Source organism: Microtus ochrogaster, chromosome 5, assembly GCF_000317375.1.
Source record: "Microtus ochrogaster isolate Prairie Vole_2 chromosome 5, MicOch1.0, whole genome shotgun sequence".
NCBI lineage: Eukaryota > Metazoa > Chordata > Mammalia > Rodentia > Cricetidae > Microtus > Microtus ochrogaster.
In genome coordinates, this window is record NC_022012.1 from 74,807,861 (window position 1) to 74,832,404 (window position 24,544).

The 24,544-nt window shown below is 36.2% G+C and overlaps 1 protein-coding gene across 2 annotated transcripts in view; it reads right to left on the bottom strand.

The window, feature by feature from the left end:
• Dennd4a (DENN domain containing 4A) overlaps positions 1-24,544 on the bottom strand; it is a 107,754-nt gene that overhangs the window by 37,837 nt on the left and 45,373 nt on the right. For both annotated transcript variants that reach the window (XM_005347773.3, XM_026779058.1), the window contains exons 9-16: positions 23,687-23,928; positions 19,429-19,495; positions 17,870-17,928; positions 15,097-15,241; positions 14,643-14,818; positions 10,412-10,512; positions 6,623-6,841; positions 5,653-5,798 (exon numbers count right to left, since the gene is read on the bottom strand). In XM_005347773.3, coding sequence (XP_005347830.1) covers positions 5,653-5,798; positions 6,623-6,841; positions 10,412-10,512; positions 14,643-14,818; positions 15,097-15,241; positions 17,870-17,928; positions 19,429-19,495; positions 23,687-23,928 — 1,155 coding nt within the window. The remainder of the gene's footprint in view (positions 1-5,652; positions 5,799-6,622; positions 6,842-10,411; positions 10,513-14,642; positions 14,819-15,096; positions 15,242-17,869; positions 17,929-19,428; positions 19,496-23,686; positions 23,929-24,544) is intronic.

The window sequence follows — 24,544 nt, forward strand, 5'->3', positions numbered from 1 at the left end:
TTTGGTGTTTTCCAGAAGAAGAAGAAGCTTTTTTTTTTTTTCTTTTTCTTAAAGTAGAAAGAAAGTGAGATGAAAAGGGAAAAATTAAGAGCATCAAGGGATGGGATGGGAAGGACTCAGCTTTCTGTTAAGGGGATGGTCACTGTGTAGTTGTGACCAAACTGAACTTGGTATATATTTTTTCTTTTTTGGGGGGGGGTTTACAAGGATGGGGTATAGGTGGGATTGGGATGCATTGTGTGAAATTCCCAAATAATCAATAAATATATTAAGTTGAGAAAAAAAAAAGAAGATTGGGCTAGGTAGTTCCAGAGAGAGAGAGAGAGAGAGAGAGAGAGAGAGAATATGAATATGAATGGGGCAGGATGGAAGTAAAGAAAAAATTCTAGAAGTGAAGGAGGTGAATTCCTAAGTTAAAAGTATCTACACCCATCCAATTCACTGAATAAAGAAATGTCTTATTCCAACATTCCCTAAAATTCCATGATATCATGGAACTTAGAGGCACCCTGATAGAGAGAGAGAGATCAGACACAAAGATCTAGAAAACAAGACAGTATTAGACTTCTTGCCAATATCTCACAGGGCAGTAAAAGACAATGCAGCAATGAATGAATTTAAAATACTGATTCAACCAAGTTAGCCATCAAGTAGTAGAGGAGAAGGTATTTTCAGACAGGTGTCACCAGACAAGGAAATATACCAAGGAAGTAGTTACTGTGCAGGAGTTGAAAGCAGGGCATACAACTCTAGTGAGATGTTAACACAATTACCAAGGTGCTGGAGGGGGAAAATTATAGATGACAGACTAGAAGACAGTCAGGTCATATTAAAACAATTAAAATGGAATGTTCCAGGAAGAATTTTTAACACTTAAATGCATAACTTGATGTACTGAAACAGTGCTTCATTTTTTGTAAGTTTCTAGATAAATTAGTAACAGAAGACAAAAGTGAAGTAATTGTTCACTTCAAGGAAAGTAATTTGTTTCTGTATTTCTTAGCATTACAAAATCAAATACAGTTTAAAACTTGGGCCTATAGATTCAATACCTTGGTAAGACATTGAATGTGCAAAAATTTCCTTTATACATTTAAAATTGCATTGTATTGTAAATATAGCAATGCCATAAATCCTACATTCTTTTTTTTTTGTTTTTGTTTTTGTTTTTCGAGACAGGGTTTCTCTGTGGCTTTGGAGCCTGTCCTGGAACTAGCTCTTGTAGACCAGGCTGGTCTTGAACTCACAGAGATCCGCCTGCCTCTGCCTCCCTAGTGCTGGGATTAAAGGCGTGCGCCACCACCGCCCGGCTAAATCCTACATTCTTCAGCTGGACATCTCTGTCTTTGGAAAGTACAGTGATATCTGCCTCAATTGAGAGAAAAAAAATCCAACACCCCATGGCAGGATAAAATTAAGGAATCTTCATAGTCTCTTTAATAATTCTTCCAGAAGATGTTGGTATGCTCAGAAAACACTGTAAATGAAAACTTGAAAAACCAAGAAAAGCATCTTAGCTGACTATCTGTTAAACGCTGACCTTGGCTAAGTACCTTCCTACAGAAACAGACTGTGGATTTAAAATTTATGTGTGGAGAACAAGGACGTATGGCTCTTAAATTAGTCATAAATAAAATGCAAATAACTTTTTTTTTTTTTGGATTTTTGAGACAGGGTTTCTCTGTAGCTTTTGGTTCCTGTCCTGGAACTAGCTCTTGTAGACCAGGCTGGCCTTGAACTCACCAAGATCCACCTGCCTCTACCTCCCAAGTGCACCACCACTGCCCGGCCACACAAATAACTCTTATATGTGTTTCTATTATTTCTATTCAGCATTACTCATTTTTTATTTCAAAAGTGAGTTACATGTTTTCAGTTTGGAAATGCTAAGATCAAAAGAGGAGTATGTCTGATTTGCATTCAAGCACAAGCATGGTTGATGGAGGATACGTATCTAATTTATTTATTTTTCATAGTTACGCTTCCAAAGGTAAAAGGACTTGTTCACTTAAAAAATGAGCTCAAATGTATCCAACTAAGGAACAGCCTCCACATAAATGATTATTCTCAAAGTATATGTATGACACTCTGAAAATGAATGCACATTAAAAGTATTTATTGAATTTTTATGCTAGTGTTCCTACTGGGGTGGGAGTTCTGCTCCATTACACCAGAGACAACTAACCTCTGCTCCAACTACACATGAAGCTTACTAATACACTAGGACTTGTGCTTTTTCTCCAATAAAGTGTCCCTTGAATTATAACAAAACAAATACAAAAACTATATTTTATTATGCTAATTCTCGGGATTTCGTTAATTTGTTTTTGCTGAACTCTGCTACTCAGCTACACCCCATTACAGTTCTCAGCTTTGATTTCTTCCTTAGTCAGAAAAATCTTTAAGTATATTAGTTTAATGTATGTACATAAGAAATCTTTCCTATGATTGAGACTTTTAAAATAGGTTAACAAAAAAGCATGTGGAAATGTAAACTCAGGTCCTCTGTAAGAGAAGCAAGTGTTCTTAACTGCTGAACCATCTCTTCAGCACTTTAGAACTTATATTTCAAAAGAAATTGTTCAAATAACCCATCACAGTGACTCACATCACATAAATCTTAAGTGACCTACAGAAAACCCTAGAAAATCTAAAGTTTTAACTACCAGTACTGAGATATCTCCTTAGAATAAGATGTCCTAAGAAAGGGAGTAAAATTACAAGTCTTGTACAGCTTACAATATTAGTAAGTAACCATAGACCATGTGACATTTCAGTGTAAGTTTAACTAAAACACAGACTTGTGAATAAAATACAGTGAATGGGTCAAAAAGAAAACAATTCTTTTTCAAAAAATAAAAGTTCTCCCTTTTAGATTGTTAACTGGAGTTTTGCAAAGTAGTTCAGAGTCCTCAAGTGGATTAATGAGCTTATTCACTACTGCATGTTATTAGCTAAGCCCTGGCCACTAACTTGGTCCCATATGGTTCAGTTAGCTTGGCATGGGAATATACAGATGCATGTCATTGTTCATAAAGGAAGTACACACATATGACCAGTGGAGACCTGGTACCATATGGGAAATCCCTCTCCCTTAATGTGCACACAATTATTTCTGTAAAAAAGGGGTCTAGAGAAAAACTTACAGCCATGCCATCCTATTTCTGTCAATACTTTTTTATAAGATATGCTTAAAATATTTATTAAAATACTGAAAAATGAGGCTGGAGAGAGATGGCTCATCAATTAACTGCACTTCCTGCTTTTGCAGAGGACAGGAGTTCAATTCCCAGGACCCCAGTGGGTGGCTCACAAATCGACAGCATATGGAATTGTGATGGTTAGTGTCAACTTTCAACTTAACAGAATCTAGAATCATCTGAAAGATGGGCCTCTAGTTATGTCTGTGGGTAGTTATCTCAGTTAACTAAGGATGCTGGACTGCAGAAGAGAAAGCAAGCTGAGAACCACATGCTCTTGTCTTCTGACTATGGAGCACTGCCTCAAGCTCCTGATGCTTTAACTTCCTTGACATGACAATGTGAGCTAAAATAACCCCATTATCCCTTAAGTAGCTTTTGTCAAAGTATCCTAGTAGCAGGAAAAGAAACAAAAATATTATCTCTTAGGAGTACATGATATTGTGTTCTATTATTGATGATGTCCATTTTGATCACTAAATTTTAATGTGGTGTCTACCAGGCTTTTCCACTATACAGTTCAATTCATATTTCCTTTGTAGGGAGGTATAGTGAACTATGTTTAGATCTTGCTTCTTATGAGACTTTGAATTATCAATGTTGTTTGTGTAGATTTATAATTTCCTATTTATTCAACAGGTTAATTATTTGTTACTAACATTTAATGCTTGAATTGACTCAAATTTGACAGTGGTATCCCCTTCACATGAGTTTTGTGCATGTCTTATATGTCTTTATCATTCTTGGGGTAATTTCTTACTCCCTATTACAGGACACCTTAGAGTTTATCTTGGACTTTTCTTTGCCTTAAATCTGTAACTAATCATTTCTCCAAAGAGTCCTGATAGCTTTTGATATCTAAAAGACAATGTCTATGCATATTATACTACACTGTTATTAAAGTGTGGCTGTTCTCAGGTTCTCTCATATACACAGCTACAGAATATATGTATATGCACACAGATACATGCACTTTGCCTATAGTTATTTGTATCTTTGTCTCTCATTGAAAAATCAATAGTGTATTTCTAAATTCAGGGTTTGTTTTGCTTCTCTCTAAGTTTGTATGTGTAAATTTCCCGGCCATGAGAATCTTTATTTTCTGAACACATTTACTTACTTGAACATTCTTCCTACCTTTATGTATTATTTTCCCCCCTCTTCACTGCTCTGCTCCCATGTAGATGACTTCCTCACCCTAACCTGACAAACCTGTACATACTGGATTTCATGCTTACTATGCCAGCATCTCCTTCATCCAAGTCAAAGTCTACCAACCCATGCTATACCCAACCCCCATTTTGTTGACCCTATACAGGCTCCTGAAATTCATACCACCATCACTACCATACTCTTCTTATCCTGGTTAAGTTGATACCCTAAGCTGACTGCCCCAGGAAGGATGTTCTTTTCTCTTTGTTCGGAGTCCCATGTCAAGCTCTTTGCTCATGGCTGGGACTCAGGTGCCTATGCTAGGCAACTCGACTATTCTCACCCTACTTAAGATTAGACACTGTATTAGGGGCACTGTTCTCCTGCTTCCTTTGTTTCCAGCATGAACCCAGCTCCATCTCACCTAATATTACAAGGACAGAGCAGAAAATGGATAGTTTTCATGTATGAATTCAAAATATGATTAACATAAAGTATAAATTCACTCTCGATGTAAAAACAGTTACAGGACATCTATTATGCAATGCCCTCTACTCTTAGCATGTGATATCTCAGTATGTTGGAGGTTCATGGGCTTGGAAAAATGTCCTACTCTGTAAGTGCAAAGACTGAGTTAGGAACCTAACCTTAACCTTGTTAAAAATAAATTTCCTACAAAATCCCTTTAAGAAGTATGCTCTTGGGGCTGGAGAGATGGCTCAGTGGTTAAAGGTACTTACTGCTTTTGCAGAGGACTTGAATTTGATTCCCAGCATCTAGGTGAGGCAGCAAATAACTGTCTATAATTCCAATTCCAGGGGATCCATTGCCCTCTTCTGGCCTCTCCAGGCACTGCACTTATGTATACAACCTCCCTCACATACACGCACAATCAGTAATTAAAAAAAGAAATCTTAATAAAGCATATTTTAAGAGAGATGGCTTAGCATATAAAAGTGATTACCACACAAGCTCAAAAACCTGATTCCATCTCTGGAACCCATGATAGAAAAAGAGAATTGACTCTTTAAAGTTGTTTTCTGTACTCTATACATGTGTGTGCATGCATACACTTGAGCGCACACATACACAGCTACTACCACTATTAATAATAATAAATAAAATAAAGATAATAAAAGTATGTGCTGTAATCTAGCAGGCTGTCTAAACTCTTATTGTAAGTGGTCAATTATGAAAATAAAATTATTTTAGATTTTGTTACAAACTACAAATAGAAACAATAACATAACATTTATAGCAGTCATACAAAATAAGCTGTAAACTACAGTAGACTACTTACTTTATCTACACAATCATCAAAAAAAGCCAGGCTTGCATCTTTATCGCTGACAAAAGAACATTCCTCAATGAAGCGAATAAACATTTGTGTTTTGGTCATCATGTTATAGAATTTTTGATGTGATCGGTCCCGGCTTCTTAAGAAGGCTATTCAATATAAATAGATAATGTGAGAATAGAGTCAGAAAAATTTTCTGCTATCAGAAACTTGATCAACAATGTCATCTATATGCTTTCTCTGCCCATTCCCTCCTTCTCTCTCTCTCTCTCTCCTTCCGTCCTTCCCTCCCTCTCTCTGTCTCTGTATATATACAGTTTAAAGTTTAACTAAATTTGTTTACTCTATTGCTTTCTAATTGCTCATCTGTTTTAGTATAAGCTCTATGAAAGAAGTGACCATGTCTCCTTTTTTCATGGCCGTATCTCTTTTGCTTCTAATATATACCAAATGCTCAAAACTTCATGGCACTGAGTACATACTTACTAGATGAATTTCTCTTTAAAATATTAAATACTACAAGAGAAAGTAAACATATAGCAAGAAATCCGACTTCCTTATTTTCCCCTTTGCAGTACAGACAGAAAATGACAGTTATAAAGTAGACTGAAATAAAACAAATGGGACTGCTCAGGACTGGAGGTAATCAGATCTGCAGCACTGCCTGGTAGCCCCCCACACTGAAACCGTCAGTACCTCAACATGAAAGTGACACAATGAAGTGGGATGAAATACTCTCAGGAGGTTCTGTAGCTTTCAGACAGTTCTCTCTGTATCTTTTTACTAGGATTCCAGGTAATGAGCCAGACAAAGAATTTGCCCTATAGAAATGGATCACCAGAGCTGGTCCTCACCCACTCCAAAGAGTGGATGTGTGCTTTGTTAAATATGAACTACTTATTCAGAAAACAAGTGATTTGTCACAGGTTTAAGCTTAACAACATGAAAGCTATAAAATTGTATCACCACTCACCTTGAAGAGCAAAAAGAGAGGCTGCATCTGTCGCTGTCTCAGATGGAGCTTGTGTTATTGGCCTTAAGTATGATCTATAACCTTTTAAAATAGAGGCCATGAAAAACAAGAATGCCTCCTGGATTTCCAAATCTATCATATGCAGCCTTTTCCCAGAATTAAAATCGTAATCATTCATTGCTAAGTCCATTAGTCCATCATCTCTTGGCCTCTGCTGCACTGTGAAGAAATACATAGTTTGAATTTTGAAGTCTATGAAAAATAAGGCTCACACTGATTTTAATGCAAATTTATTTTTTCAAAAGTGCTCATATAACCATAACTCTTTATTTATACCACTTCATGGTATGCAAGCCTCAAGAAAACCTTCTCTATCACTTTTAGGTTCTCTTGAGCATATTTTTAAATCTAAATTACACATAAAATTATCCCTTTAAATCTATTATCAGAAAAAGTTTGTACTCTAACTACATATGTATGTGTGTGTATGTATGCATATGCACACAAGTAAAGAAAGTTCTTAACAACCACAACACTGGATACATATAATACACAGTCCTTTCCACCTCTTTCTTCATAAAATATAAGTGCCAGCAGTATTAAAAAAAGAAAGAAGACGGATTTAAAAAAACAAAAAGCTTCTTCCTAGACAACTCAATGGTAAAGCCAGTTGGTGGTAAGGAGTAAGTTTATGCCTGAGAAGCCTGTTTGAATCTCTTCTCTTTCTTCTGACTACAGTCAAGTGAGAAGCTTAGTAGGCATCAGAGCTTCTCTCAAGAACAGGAGAAACCGAGAGAAAACACTGAGGAGAAATAGTGGAGGAGGGCATTACCAGGTCTGAGGCACTCATGCCAATGATGCATGGCCTGATTTTACATGAGGATTCCTGGACAAAAGTAAAATTAGGGACCATTAGACAATGTAAGAACCATTTTTTGAGAAAAAAAAAGATTTATTTACTTTACTCTGTGCATGTTTTGCCTGCACAGATATATGTGCGCTGGGTCTGTTGGATCTCCCAGAACTGGGATTACAGATGGCATGAACCTTCACATGGGTTTTGGGAATCAAATTGGGTTCTCTGCAAGAGCAGTATTATGAAGATAATAGAACTGAAGAATCATTTTAGAAAAGAGGAGATAGAATAGACTTGAAACTACCTGCCTCTGATTTCAAACTGGATCCTCTTGCTCTAAAAAAAATTATTTACAAAACAGGCAAAACTTGGGCTGAAGAAGGCTTGGTGGGTGAGTTTTTATTGTAGACACATGAGGACCTGTTTTTGGATCCCTACTCACATAAAAGGCAGCACAGTGGCATGCATCTGTAACCTCAGTGCTGGAGGAAAAGGGAAAGACATCTGGAGACCTCAGGGTTTCAATGGCTAGCCAGGTTGGTCAAAATGGCAAATGCCATGTTCACGAGAGAACTTATCTCAAAAAGTAAGATGGAGAATGATAGAGGAAGACCTCCGCATGTACACACCATGCAACTGCATTTATATACACACCAAAGCCACAACAAAACAGAACAAAAAATGGTAAAACTTGACCACGGTCTGGAAATTAGGGTGCTCGATGGTACCTTCCTGAGTTCCATAGCTGTGCTGTAGTGATGTGGAAGAATGCATTGGTAAGAAATGCATCCCATTTAATGCGATGGCGCTCCTACTCTCAATGGTCAAGACAAAAGTTCCTAACTGGTTCAAAATTTAGAGACTTTTTAAGATATAAAGAATCATCTAAACGATCAGTATCACTTAAGCACCTATAGCTTTAAGCTTTAGGAGTAGTTCACAGGACTTGGGAGGAGGCTCAGGGGGTGAAAGCCCTTGGAATATAAACGTGACAACCAGAGTTTGGATTTCTAGAACACACATAAAAAGCCAGATGTAGTACCGGCATCAGTGATCCCAGTGCTCCTACCACAGGAGGCAAAAATAGGAGAATGTGGAGTATTCAGGGCAGTGGCCAACAAGAATAGAGAACCTGACTCAAACAGAGCAGAAAGCAAGGACTAATTCCTAACAGTTGCCCTTAAACCTCCACATCCATGGCCAGAGCATGTGTGCAACTGCATATACATACACACCATCTACATGCACTATATGTAAGCACAAAATACATGAGACCCATATATGTTGCCACATCACCACTGGCCATATTTCACAAATTAAGTATTAAACCACAGACACTGAATAAACCATTGTTACAAGACTGAGAGAATTCAAGAAATAAATCTTAATTATTATCAGTAATTCTGGATCATTGTCAAGATATGTTCTTACATAAGTTTTCCCCTTAAAACATTTCACATCCTAAAATTATTTTTCATTTTGGTTAATTTCTTTGTTTTCGCAAACAGCAGATTGTTTCAAGACAGACTTTAGGTGAAGAGGTCAAGATCTGATTTACTTCACTGACATTAGCATTTTCTAATGCACTTTAAATAATTTACCTTAGATTTCTAGAGTTTTCTGTTTTATATAAGAAGAAAAATATGGCAATCCTTATTTATTCATGTTATTTCAGTAATGGCAAAATTCAAGAAAATAACTACTTTAATGCCCTTTTAATTTTATTATCCTAAAATGGCCTTATAAAAACCTAAAAGTTGTAAAATGCTTACTTATAAATCACTCATTTGGCTTCTAACAAATTTTGTTTCAGTGTTTATTTGCCTTAAAGACTGTAAACACTTCCCTTCCTTCCTTCCTTCCTTTCTTTCAGAGGGTCTTACTATGTAGCTCTGGTTGTAACTCACGGTGTAGACCTGGCTGGTCTGGAACTGCCTGCCTCTGCCTGCCTCTGCCTGCAAGGATTAAAGGTATGTGCCACCAGTCCTGGCTATCAACATTTTCTGCTGTGGGACAATGGTCTGTACCCTGTCACTTGTATTTTAAATAAATGCGGATTGGCCAGTAGCTAGGCAGGAAGTATAGGAGAGGTGACCAGGTAGGAAGTAGAGGTGAGGCAACGAGAATTCTGGGAAGAGGGAAGTGTCAGTCTGCAACTGTCACTCAGCCAAAAAGGAAGCCAGACACAGAGCAAGCAAGATGTGGCTGCCTTGCTGAAAAAGGTACCAAGCCACATGGCTAACACAGACAAGAATTATGGGTTAATATAAGTTGTAAGAGTTAATAAGAAGCCTGGCCTACTAAGGCCAATCAGTTTATAATTGATGTAGACCTCTGTGTGATTTCTTTGGGACTTAACGACTGTGGAAACGGGACAGGACAGAAATCTCAGCCAACAATTTTCCTTAACTTTTTAGACTCAGGGCCTTTCTGTGTAGTCCTGACAGGCTTGGAACTTGTGTATAAAGGCTAGCCTTGACCTTGCAGCAATCTTGTGGCATTTGTGTCCAGAGTGTTGCTAGGTTACAGGCTTCTGTTAACATGTCAGACTAAAATAGCTTTTATTTTTTTTTAAAAAAAAAAAAGATAGTGTCTTATCCAGTAGCTTGGCTGACCTGGAACTTATTATGTAGCTCAGGCTGGCCTTGAATTTTTGATAATTATCCTGCCTCAGTTTCCCAAGTGCTGTGATTACATGTGTGAATAATATCCAGCTACAACTTTCTTTAAAATAAAAATGAGTATCAGCTAGAGTATTACTTACTTTAACAGTATAGTCATAAGAACTGGAATTTATTCAGAGCAGATGGGCCCTGAACAAGGATGACATGCAAACATTCCCTATATTTCCTCGGCTAAAAGAGAAAAGTCATTCAGGCAGTCGGTCATTTTCTCAAATTAAGTTACATCCCTTAATTAGATTATCCACTTACATTTTGCCAATTGCTGGTGCAAATTATTCAGTGTATTCATCAGGTTTTTACATGGCTTCTTTGGAAGAATCTTCCAGGCCACACTCTTTTTGTCACCAGTTCTGAGATTAAATGACAACACCAATACATTTGTTACATGGACCTTAGGAGGGGTGTATTCCTGCCATACTTATACATGATGGGAAAACAGCCAATGAACAACAACAAAACTGGAACACATTCAGAATACTCAGGCTAATGGAGAAATCTGACAGAGGCAGACTGGGATAGTGACTATATAAAATTAATTTGCATGAAGGTGGCATCCTCTAATTAATATACTTCAGAATTTACAGTTATGTCGGTACAGCATCTATTGCATTTTGTGGGGATTGTGCTCATCGCAGAAGCATTCCAAGGTGATCCAGACTCTTTTATGTCTGAGGGCTTAGACACCCAAACAGCAGGAAAATCTAACTGTAACAGTTTTTAATAGAAGAAAACATATTACCGAAAACTCCAATGAACCTACAATACAGACCTTATTAAAATATGATGTTATATGCTCAGTTTCTTAGTTTCCAAAAGTATAAATAAAAATTATTTTGGGTTTTGTTTTCAGAAGAGATATATTCTAAAACATTAAAACCCTTGAACAAAATATTACAAACCATTTTATAACTTTAAAAGAGATTATCTGCTATAAAACAATGTCTCTGTAGGAGGAGTCTACAGTCTCCTGCATTATAACCATTACAATACAGGTCGTCTCTTACTATGGGCTGGGGGAATAAGGAATCATAAAGCTTTTGAACTTAACTATATTTTTGTTTAGTCTACATCTGATTTTTCAATCTTTTTTTCATTTAAAAAATAATAAATACTCACTTTGAAAATTAAAAAAAAAAGATAAAAAGAGAAGAAAAGCAAACCCATCAAATTCTATGCACCAAAGAGCAATTCAGTAAAGTAGGTTGTAGAACTTCCCAAGCTAGTGTTTAATGTTGTTTTTTTTTTTTTTTTCTTTTTCGAGACAGGTTTTAGAGCAGGTTTCTTTGTGGTTTTGGAGCCTGTCCTGGAACTAGCTCTTGTAGACCAGGCTGGTCTCGAACTCACAGAGATCCGCCTGCCTCTGCCTCCCGAGTGCTGGGATTAAAGGCGTGCGCCACCACCGCCTGGCAAGTGTGTTTAATGTTTTTAAATATTCCCTAAACTTCTCATATAATGAATAAAGTTTTGAAAATTAAGCAAAAAGAATAGACAAGAAAGCTTAAACTTATAAAAATTAATGACTTTGGAATTTATCCTCTTTTCCACAAATGAGAATAAAAATAAAGGCAGAGTGGGGTAAAATTGCAGATGTTCTTTTTACATTTATTGTGTAAATAGTTTTTGCATTTATAATGTGACTAAGAGCATGATACGGGAACTCAGAGAAAGGAGTACATTTATTTGTTTGCCTTTTTGTTACCAATCTCTAAAAGAAGGCAGTCAAGTATGGTTAGAAAAATATCTAATTGCCACTTAATCCTAATTCCCTCTTTTGCCATGGATATTATTTCTGTGAAATGTGGTCAGGTAGAGAGGCTTTACCTAGTTTTTCTCTGAGTTTTTAATCTCTGAAAGCCTTCTGCATTTTTACTTATGGTATCTCCCTTTAACTAGATTACTATTACACAAGCAGTTACCTCATTATTAGTGGCAGAACTCTTAGTGTCACAGTGAGATCAAGTTTAAAAACCAAGTGTTCACAGAGTAAGCAATATGTCTCTTTAACTGCTTACAAACCTAAACTTGTGCTTCCTTATCTGTCAGAGGAATTATGAAATTCCTCATAAAGTTCAGACTAAAATGGGGTCACTTAGCCTATAATGCAACTTTCTGCAAAATTACATTATAAATATTATTACCCCTCCTTCAGACATTTCTTGATATTCAGAACTTAATCTGTATTGTATGTACCTGGAATAGTAAAAGGAAACTAAAAATCCTATACTTGGGATTTGCTTTTCTTTCAAATTTCAGGTTGACATTTCAGAACCCTGGATGAAGGAAAGCAGGGAGCTTTAGTTCACTTGTAGGGTCTTCCCAAGGTTTGGAAGGGAGATCTACTGAAGAGGGAAACAAGTGCTAACAACTCATGTCATTTTGACTCTTTAATTAATTAATGATCAAAGTAGAAATAAAATACCAAACAAGAGTATTGTTGTTGTTGAGACAGGATCTCACTAAGTAGCCCTGGCTGTCCTGGAACTCACTCTGTAAACCAGGCTGGCTTTCAACTCACAGAGATCTGCCTGCCTTTGTAGCCTGAGTGCAGGGATTAAAGGTATGTGCAAGAAAAGATTACAAGATTAAACAAGATTAAAACAAATTACAAGAGGGAAAATCTGCATATCCTAATAAAACAGCATGCACTTTTGGTACTTAGTTCACATTTACATATCCTAATAAACACAGTGTACACTTTTGGTACTTAGTTCACATTTACAAATTACTATCTTGCCTAACATTCCTCAAGTGAAAAAGCAAAGGACTAGTTTGTTTCAAAAAATGAAACAGTCCTGCTAAAGAACAGTGTTGCTCATAAAAACGTTGCTTTATTAATCACATATTAAAAAGACCTTCATGTATAAAATATGTACCCTATTTTATTGGTTTATATTTTTATGAATAAAAGCTTTTTGTTGTACATATACTTCCAAACAAAGTATTTTTTTGTTTTTTGAGACAAGGTCACTCCATATAACAGCCTTTGCTGTCCTGAAACTCACTCCGTAGACCAAGCTGGCCTTGAACATAAAACGATCCACCTGCCTCTGCAGGGACTGGGATTAAAGGCCTGCGCCACCACCACCTGGCCAAAATATTTTTTTTCCAACTTTTCTAATGGTTTAAGCAGCTGAGGTTCTGATACATGGAAAGTTGGAGAGTCAGTCTAAACTTCTGGAGTTAAATTGAAAGCCTTTACGGTATAATTCTATTATTAAAATACGATATGAGTGTACCATAGTGAGTACAGGCTTAGTCTGCATGAGCTCTGAGTTCATTCCCTGGTCCCATAAGAAAACAGAGGTAACACTATTTTATATCTCCCTATTAAGGGCAAAACTAAACTAGCTTTTGTGATTTACCAATGGACTAAATAATGGCTACTTTAACCAGACCCTGTGGTGGATGCCATCTTGTTGTATCCATTTCTTCCTTCCTTTCTGGCTAATAGAAAACTAATCTGAAAACGTAGATACAAAGAAAGTATAAAACATTTTTAAAGCTACATTCCTAGAATGTAAAGAGGCAAAATTATGTATACATTTATAGATTATTTTAAATTTTAAATATGCTAATTTTGCTATCCTACACTAGTATTCTGAAAGTGTTAAACTAGAAATAATATTGAAGTATTAATATAGGAATGAGGTTTTAATTCAATTGTGATTCTCCCATACTCATCTGGTATGAGTTATTGTGGTACCTGGCCATTTTTATTAGCTTCTCAATCATCATCTGAAAAGATTTATTTAACCAAAAAAAAAAAAAAAAGATTGAAAAAAAGCCGGGCAATGGTGGCCCACGCCTTTAATCCCAGCGCTCGGGAGGCAGAGGCAGGCGGATCTCTGTGAGTTCAAGACCAGCCTGGTCTACAGAGCTAGTTCCAGGACAGGCTCCAAAGCCACAGAGAAACCCTGTCTCAAAAAAACCAAAAAAAAAAAAAAAGATTGAAAAGATTTATTTATGTTTTATATATATGTGTGTAATGTTCTGTGCAGTGGCCATAGTGGCCACAAGAGGGCATCAAATCCTCTGGAATGGGAGCTACAGATAGTTGTTAGCAGCCATGTGGGTGCGGGGAACTGAAACCATGTCCTCTGCAGAGCAGCAAGTGCTCTTAACCACTGAGCATCTCTCCAGCTCCCAACTTCTTCTATTTATGCTTTGATTCCCATTATGCTAAGTTTGTGTGTGTGTGTGTGCTAAGTTTTTAAGTTTTTAAGTAAGCATAATATTATGTTTCTTAAATATTGAAAGCCTGAGGATTAAAAGTCTGTTTCCTTTTCAATAAAAGCACCTATAACATTCTAAATATACTCTACTGAAATATAGAAAGAGCTGACAAGGAGATAGTGGTACTCCAAATACAAAAAAACAATACATCTCAAAAGAACATTACTCAGCAATTATAAACTACAAATTCACATATAGATATGATGAAATTATAAAGTTTTAGGTATAAAATTTAAAGTGTACTTACTGAGAAATGGTGTTGGTATCTAGGTCAACACAACTGACATCTGGTGGAGGGTCATAAAGATCAAAGTATCTTGAATCAATCCCTACTATGAATGGACATGGTGCACTGAGGACATCTGCTAAAGCCAGTGGGCAGAGAGGAACATATGGGCATGGCCAGTGGAAAGGGAAAATCATCTTCAATAAACAAAGAATGGAAGAATATTAAGCATTTTGACATTGAAGCAGAACTTATCAACACATACATAGCAGTATTTTTGATTATTATCTAAAGTTTAATGTTTGATAATGTATTAAATGATTATAATTAAAATTAAGTCAGGAAACCAAAACTGCTCCAACAGTATATAAATCCATTCCTTTCTGAAATGCAGTTAAGCCCTACAATGACGCTAAAGTACATGAATAAATTAAGTTTAAACTGAACTGCATGCCTGTAGGAAACAGAGACTTACAGACACTAATGCTTCTGTCACACTAGTAAGCACAGAAGGCCGTAGGGAATGGATGAGAATTTTATGTTCTGTTACAGCAAACACCAGTAGTGTCACAGCATTTTCAGGGCCAAGATTCTGAAGTAGTGTTGAAAACTTTCCACCACTGTCAATCCAAGCAAAAATACACAATTAAAAATCAAAATCAAAAAACAAAATGAAATATAACAACAACAAAAAAACTATTTAAACTCCGAACTAACTAGAATAGTGGGGCTGTGCATATTTAACTTTAAATGCAATTACTGTCCTGACAGGAAAAATACAGCATCACAAACAGTATGAAAGAACGTAATTGGATGAGTTTTCAAAGTCATGCACTTTTTGGTACTGCATTCAATATGGAAAATGGGAAGTCTTCTGCCTGTACTGCTTATTTTCTTTTTGTTATTACTGATGTTGTTGGGACAGGATCTGGCTATGTAACCCAAGCTGGTCTCTAATTATAGATCTTCCTGTCTTGGCCTCCTAAGTGCTAGGACTACAGGTATTTGCTAACACACCTGCATATCTGCATCATCTTATGCAGAAAGATCTGCCACATACATAATGTCCCCTCAAAAGAATTCAATTAAGTTAAAAAAATGCTTGGGTTAGAAGCCAACCCTTTAAGGGAAGGATTTTCTGCCTGTTTCTTTTGAATAAGGGTCTCATCATATAGTCTTAGCTGTCCTAGAGCTCACTACACAGACCAGGCTGGCCTTGCACTCAAAAAACCTGTCTACCCCACCCTCCCAAGTCCTGTGATTTTTTTTTTTAAAGGTGTGCATCACCATGCCTGACGTTAATGGAAGGTTTTTTTATTATGGTACTTCCTTCACTGAGACTGTCAGAAACCATGCCTTTTCAGGACTGTTTTCTCTAGTAAATACAAATACTAAAGTTTGGATTTAGGAACAGGAACTCCTCACTATTATAATGTAACAACAGTAGGCAATCAAGAGCTATAAGATGGTGAGATACATCAACAAAGCAAATTAATAAAACAGTAAACTTAGATTTTTTTTGTATAGGAAGAAAATGCTGGACTAACTAAGTAACATGGTAACCAATGACTATATTGCCTGTATAATGCTAAAGAACTGGTTTTACTGGGTTAATTTTTTTATGATGAAGCAATACTAATAAGGCTTTTAATAAAAAATTAAAACATGACTGCAAAAAACTTGTATATGTTCAAAGCAAAGTTATTCACAGTAGCCAAAATATAGGAGCTTCCTAATAGACAGATAAATAAAATACAGTATATTTATACAATGAAATATTAGCTGGAATAAAAGGAATAAAGTAGCAATATATACTATAAGGTGAATGAACCTCAAAACATGTTCGATGAAGGAAGTCAGAAATAAAGACTAAATATAGTATTGTTTTATTTATATAAAATATACAAGAGATAAATCTATAGAACAGAAAAGCAGAGTAAGAGGTGCCTATGCTGTGTGTGCACATGAGGTGTGCCTATGCATATGTGTGTGCATTAGCGTGTGTACACGTGTGTGTGCTTGTGTTTGCATTCCCAAGTGCATGTGTTTGAGCACATTCGTGCAGAGACAGACTGATTATTAGGTTAACAACAAAGAATATAGGGCTGGTTTTATAGGATAAGTAATATGCTCTAAATTTTATTAAAATAATAGCTGCAGGATTCTGTGAATAAAATCAGTGACTTACAAACTTTACTTGGGTAAATTTTGTAATGTGAAAATTATATCTCACCAATGCTGTTATCTCAATGAAGTCTTTTGGCAATTTAGAATCATTTGTAATCGGTATGTCCATTTCATTTTCAACTCAGATAAGAGCTTGGAAAACACTCGTCACTCTGGGCTAAGGGCTAGTGATGAAATCATCTGTAATTCTTACAAAATTAGTGTCAAAGATGGCAGCTGGTCTCCCCAAGGTATGTGCAATATAATAGTTTAATTATACCATAACTATTTCTGACAGAAAAATCACACACCTAATTAAATTTCAAGAAATAATACTGTAGGGAAAGCATATTTTACAACTCCTCTGAACTTTTGGAATGATGAAATATGTACTGTTTAATAAGCATTTTTAATTTTGAATTAAATTTAAAATTGTATTTGGTTGGGTGGTGGCGGCACATGACTTTAATTCCAGTCCTTGGGAAGCAGGGCAAACCCATCTCTGAGTCTGAGGTCAGCCTAGTCTACAGAGTGAGTAAGTTCTAAAGCAGCAGGGTTACACAGAACCCTATCTTAAAAAAATGCATTTGAATGTACGTTAGAGGACAATTAAAAAATGAATTACCTTCATAATTTAGATACATTCCTAATTACATAACAATTAAGTACTGACAATAATGATACACATGACTACCAATCACTACTGTAAAAGTTTTTCTTTCTTTTGCAAACTGTAATCCCAGTATTAAGTAAAAAGAATCAGCTAAGAAACAGTTACATGAAAAGTACTTCCAGCAATATTTGAAATTTTTAGTTAGGAAGACAACATGCATATACATTACTTTAGTTCACATTAGATTGAGAGAAATAATTAGGGCTAGAGAGATAGCTGAGTGGTTAGAGTGCCTGTTGCTCTTCCAGGTTCCCAGTGTCCACGCTGGGAAGCTCACAATTACCTGTAGCTCACTTCCAAGAAAGCCAACACCCTCTTCTGGACTCTGCTAGCAGATGCATGGATGTGGGAATATGATTTAGAGAACACATAGATTTAGAGAAACAAACAGAAATAAAGCTTTACTTGCCTTAGTGGAAGAGGTGAAGAAACAGGCTGACTGAGAATCAAATTATCATGTGGTGATAACTGGAAGATTTAAAACAAAGCATGTAAAATATAAAGATGAACTCTGAGTGCATGCTCTGGCAGTAGATATGGACTAATGGTGTTACCCATGGAGTTTCCCAGATCACCAGCATAAGAACAGTTAGTATCATTTGGATACTAAATTATATCCTGACCACTGGCCCCTTCCAACAACTTCTTACTCTGAATCCTATCTCTTATGTCTTCAACTTTCCCCCAATTTCTATTCTAACAAATTTATGTTAACAGGTGAAATTATTTGAACAATACTATACATTTAGGGTCAGTAAACTATAGCCTGTAACAAACCCATGGGCTACCTGCTTTGTAAGCAGTCTAATGGGATATAGTCATGTGATTTTTTTCTTTTATACCCTCTAGCTAAGTTTGTGCTGTAACAGCAGAGCTGAGCCCCTGCAACAGAGAACAGATAACATGCAAAGATTAAATGTTTAGATAAGACCCTTAATAGGAAACATTTGCCAGCTTCTGCTACAAAACAAATTCCACATGTATTTAGGTGGAGTGTGCTATATGGCACCCTGGCACGAAATATCATGAAGTAATGACAGGATGCATAGACAGATTGTCAATGTCATCAAGTATGTTCTAGAAATTTTTCTGTATCAATATAATAATGTAATTAACTTCATCTGCATTTTCAAATTTATGCACATTTCTACAAATTAGTAAATATTTTTTTGCGAAATGATTTCTAATACTACTAATACCACCTCAGGACTGCGGTAACCAGTATACACATTCGTGACAACACATGAAAGTATTTCCTTTGTATGAATCATTTCATAGATTATGGTTAAATAAATAGGCAACTTAAGCTATCGAAAATGCAAACAAGATATAAACAAAAGAGGAGAGATGCACTCAACTGTGAAAACATTTATAGTGACTTAAATTTCCCTGCTGTGGAGTCCTCACCCTTTCTGAGGACTGGATGGGTGGGGAGGGGAGGAGAGGAGCGAGGTGGAAATAAGATGGGTATGTAAAACAAATAAATAAATAAAATTATAAAAATTAAAAAATAAATTTCCCTGTTGCATTAAAGGTACTGCATTTCTGTCCTCTTGCAATACATACAACTTTTCCTGATAACTACTCTAATGAATTTCACTAACTGTATGATCATCAAGGGCACAAACTTTCCAATATTTAGAAAAAATTTGGTGGGTCATTCCCTGCAAATTTTCCTTTTTTCCTTGACACGAACTCCCTACCTAGACAAGGCTGGCCTGGAAGTGACTATGTCGCCCAGAACAAAATCAAATTCTCAGCCCTCCTGCCTCTCCCTTCCAAGTGTTGGGATTATATGGAGTGTACCAAAAGCTCCCTTCTGTGGACAGTTAATAAAGCATCAGGGCCTGAACTCCAACATGCAAGAACATCTGGTTTTCCCCAGGGCTCATTCTACTTTCTGCATGTAGTTGTTAGTCTTGTTACATGTCAGAGCCCTCATATGGCCTCATATGAAAAGCACCTTACCTGAACTAAAATCCGTGGCCTCTGAGGAGACGGAAAAGGAACTTTATGCATAAAATGAGAAATATGCCTTAAAAACAAAAACAGAAACTCAAATTGATTCCAAAATGAATATCATTTGCTGCAGACATTAACATGCCATCACCAGTTCAAGCTCATTAAGGCCCTGTGCACTAACTCCAACGCGCCTGGTACTGGGAAAACAAATTAACAACAAAAAGTTGTTTGTGTCACTAAAGTTGTCTCTGCCTAAACCCAATAACCTTATACTTTTGGTTGTGAGCCTAGCCTTTAGCCATCTCTCCAGTCGTTGTAACTTTATGTTAATAGCTGATCCTATTCAACAATGTTTGTATTTTTAATTGTCTCAAAACCATGCTTTCTTCTCCATAAGCAGGTAACAATCGACATTACTAAAGAAGCTAATTATTATACTTATAATATACTTTTAATAAATAGTTCATGTTTTGTGGCATGATTATTCAAGATGCTAAAAAATGATTGAGTTTAAGTGCTTATAAACGATGAATAAGATGAAGTGATGCAGACCTGTAGTCCCAGCTACTTGGAACGCTGAGGATCACTTGAAATCAGTAATTCAAGGCAGCTGGGCAATAAACACAGACTTCCCCATTTCAATAAGCGTTCCATTTAGTAATGGATAAAAATCTAGATCAGCTGAGATGGTTTTATTTTGCATTTTGTTTGTTTGTGGTGAAACTGATTAAACCCAAAACCGTGCAGACACCAGCAAGTATTCTCTCATTGAATTATATCACTTAGGTTTTGGGGATAGGATTGGCTATACAGGCCAGGCTGGCCTTGAACTTGCAATCCCCCTGTCTTTGCCTCTTGCTCACCAGGATTAAAGACATGCACAAATCAATAAGTTTGGTTTTGAACACTAAAGAAATAAAAAGGACAAAACAAAATCTTTACTCCCTTTAGGAATACGCTGTCTTCTTCTTGTATTGTTTTTCTTCTAAATGTTATTTCAAAATTATGTTATTCTTTTTTTTTTTTTTTTTTTTTTTTAGCAATGCAATCATTACGATCAGGTAGAGAATTCAGATGTGTTTTAACTATGTATTGTGCAAAGACAATGCCAAACATAACAGAAAATGTAAAATGGTGTGAAGCTACTAGTCCCTACCTTTACTTAAAATCTAAAAGAAAAAAAAAGATTAGAGGAATGAGTACCAAAATACACACGTCTGCTTGATTACCTGAAGCAGTCAGAAAAGCAGGACCTATATAAATCATGGAAACCGAAAGGTGTCCAGAACCATTCGGGGGGGAGGGCACTCACAAGGTCCAAGCTCTTTGAAGAGAATAGTGAGACTCCATTTGCCTCTCTCACACAGTTGGCAGTGGCTGTGATAGTGCACATCATTGTGAATGGAACTGCTGGCACTCTACTGAGAATCAGGTAGGGGTAAACAATGCAGTATTTTACCACTTTACTATTAGAGACTAACAGTAAAAGAAATATCATTTTCACTTAAGAATGTCTCTGATTGGGCTGGAGAGATAGCTCAACAGTTAAGAGTACTTGGTATTCTTGTAGAAAACCTGGTTCAGTTCCCAACACCCACATGGTGATTTGTAACCAACTGTAATTCTAGTTCCAGGGGACATGGTACCCTATTCTGATCTCCATGGGCTCCAAGCACACATGTGGACAGAGTCATGCATGTAGGCAAAGCACTCACACACATAAAACAAGAATAATAAATCTTGAAAAAGGATGTCTGACTTAATGTATCTGAAATAGTAAATATTTGATTCCGGGGCACACATTTAGACTATTCAGTGATGAAGGGGTAAATACTCATAAAGCATTACTATACAAAAGCATGTGGTCATCTTGATTTTGCAATGAGTGAGTTGGCTATTTTTTTCCACAAAGAATGCCATTTTGCTTGGAAGATGTTTGGTAAGTTAAGCTTATCCAGTGTTGGGTAGTCAAAAGATATTTTCCACATAAAAATGATCAAAGTGCTATTAATGCAAGGAAAAAACTAGAAATAATTGCTGTCAATAATTAAATCCAAACTTTCAAATGAAAAGCAAGAATTTGTCACCATGAACCTGAAAGATATCTAATATTCAAAACTTTTCTGAGAAGTGGGAATGTAGCTAGGAAAAAGAATACATGTCATTGGTTTGCTCTGAGTTCACGCTCTAGGACTCACGAGAAGGAAGGAAGAAAGCAAACTCCTGAAAGTCCTCTGAACTCCACACGTGCACCATGACAAGGACATGCCAATATGCATGCACAGACACACACACATATGTATTAAAAAATTTAAAAAGTAAACTATTTCTGATGCTATAGTGACATTAATAATTGTGATTTTCTTATATTGAGGGAGACACCTGACTGCGTTTCAAATATGTGTTTATCTCAGTGAACCACTGTTGTCCAAATGACCAATGCAAATGCTACAAGATCATGCATGAGTCAGCGTTCAGTCAAGACTCAGAGACCTTCAAGACAGAACACAGAAGGAAACTATTGCTTATGTTTAATTTCATTAATTTGGAAGAAACTATCACTTGCCAAGCTTTGATACAGTGCCAAAAAATAATATCCACAATCCTAAAATAACTATTTAAGTGCCCCTTCATTTTTTATTTTCATATCTGTATGATGTCAGATTTTCTTCACATACCTCAACTAAGACAATATTGCATCAGATTAAATACAGAACCATGAAAGAGAACTCAATCAATTGAAAGGGTTCAATCAGCCAAGGCATTAGAGGCTTAAAAACGTAAACACTCTTCTCATTAACATTTTGTTTTTAAAAAGTTACTTTTCAAGGAGATGTAACTAGTTTATTAATTTTAAATAAATTATTATGAATTAGTTTTAATTTCTGTTGCAGTAAGATGTCTGCACAGAAAGACACAACACACAAAAAAGGCTCACTGAGTCCTCATAAAATTTTAAATGAATTCTAACATCAAAATACTTGAGAAGTGCTAGCTTTTTAAAACTAAAATCAAGAGTAGAACAGAGCATAGGATAATTAGAGCAATATTATATTTATGAACTATCATAAAAAAATGGTAACTGTATTACTTTCCAACTGTTAACAGAGTCAGAAAATTCTGTCAAAGGACTGAAGAGCCGGGTGGTGGTGGCGCACGCCTTTAATCCTAGCACTCGGGAGGCAGAGGCAGGTGGATCTCTGTGAGTTCTAGACCAGCCTGGTCTACAAGAGCTAGTTCCAGGACAGGAACCAAAAGCTACAGAGAAACCCTGTCTCGAAAAATCAAAAAAAAAGCCGGGCGGTGGTGGCGCACGCCTTTAATCCCAGCACTCGGGAGGCAGAGACAGGCGGATCTCTGTGAGTTCGAGACCAGCCTGGTCTACAAGAGCTAGTTCCAGGATAGGCTCCAAAACCACAGAGAAACCCTGTCTCGAAAAACCAAAAAAAAAAAAAAAAGACTGAAGAGATAGATGGCTTGAAGTAACAGAGATCAAAGTATGATTAAGAGCCTCCAAAGACAAAAGTCAAATCTACAGGGATGTGTTTATACCTCCTCTGCATTGTCTTACTGAATGAAACATCATAAAATTTTAGTGCTCTTAGTAAATCACTAAAATTACAAAATGAAAAACAGAATGTCTATCAATTTTTTCTTTTAAATTCATGATATCTAAACACAGGACTATTTTAAAGGTTCATAATACCTCAAATTATACATAAAAATTACAAATACAGTTTAAGAGTTTTAATATTTCCAGGCTGGGGATGCAACTCAATGACAAAGCACTTATATGGCATGTATAAGGCTCTGAATTTGATCTCTGGCACCTCAAACAAACTTAGTTCCAGTATTTCATTAAGTTGGCAGCTATAAACTTCATTAAGAATAATATATATATATATATATATATATATATATATATTTTTTCCAAATACTCACTTCAAAATAAACTATTTTCTGGTAGAAATAAAATTACTTAAAAAAACAAGACTATAAAAATATTATAATGAAGTCTTACATAAATAACCAAACTTTTTCAAATAACTCTCAATAAAAACAATTTCCATATAAAATTTGCACAATTACTAGTACGAATATACTACAGAAAGAGCTGAAAAATTTTATTTGAACAGGGTCTCTCTACATAACCATGGCTGTCCTGGAACTCACTATGCTGATTAGGCTGGCCTCAAACTCACAGAAATATGTATCATGCCCACCTCGAAGTGTCAAATTTTAAATCATAAGACATCTAACTTACTTTTCAATTGGAAGGGCATGAGGTCCAGAGATGGAATAACGATAGAGAAAAGTCAGAAACTTTCTGAATGCATCAAAAAAAGGCCAGTGAGAAAGAAGGCAAATGCATTTGTTAGTGTGAATTGTTCTAGAACCATCAGACTTTCCATCCGCCAGAGACGTTAAACCCAAAAGAAGTTTCTGTTTCTCTGTAAGATTCTCCTCAGAGTATGGTTCATAAAACTGAATAGCAGCACCATAGACCTGTAAAACAGGAAATATATTTAATAAGTATACTTAGTATTATTTACTCAAAGCACATTAACACTTGAACATTTAGTGGATGCTTTCTATGAGTAGGTAAAGTGCCAGGGACTAGGAACACAATGCTAAAATCAATCTTGTTCTTCTTTTTTTTTTTTTCTTGTTCTTCTTTTAAAAAAGAAAAATTTACAGGCTAAAGGGTCTCCTAGGCTGCAAGGTCTCCTGGGCTGGTCTCAAACTTGCAATCTTCTGCTTCGGTCTCTTGAGGCACTGGTTTATGGGCATGAGCCACCACACCTTCTGACTGCTTTCTCAGTACATCTACTAACTACACAGTAATATTTTCAAGCATACTTACTATTGAAAATAGGTATTTTGAGTTAACTATATTTTTAAAATAAAGACTGAAAGCAACTGTTCCTTGGCATGGTGACTCAAGCCTAGAATTCCTGCACTCAGGATGCAGAGGATCTAAGCAAGTTCAAGAGCAGCCTGGTCTACACAGAAAGATGCTGTCTCAAACCAAGAACAATGACAACAGCCACAAAACAAAACAAAAAACAAATCAAATGTTTTTTATAAGAAATCCTTGAATATTAGTAAGAAAGTGAGACAA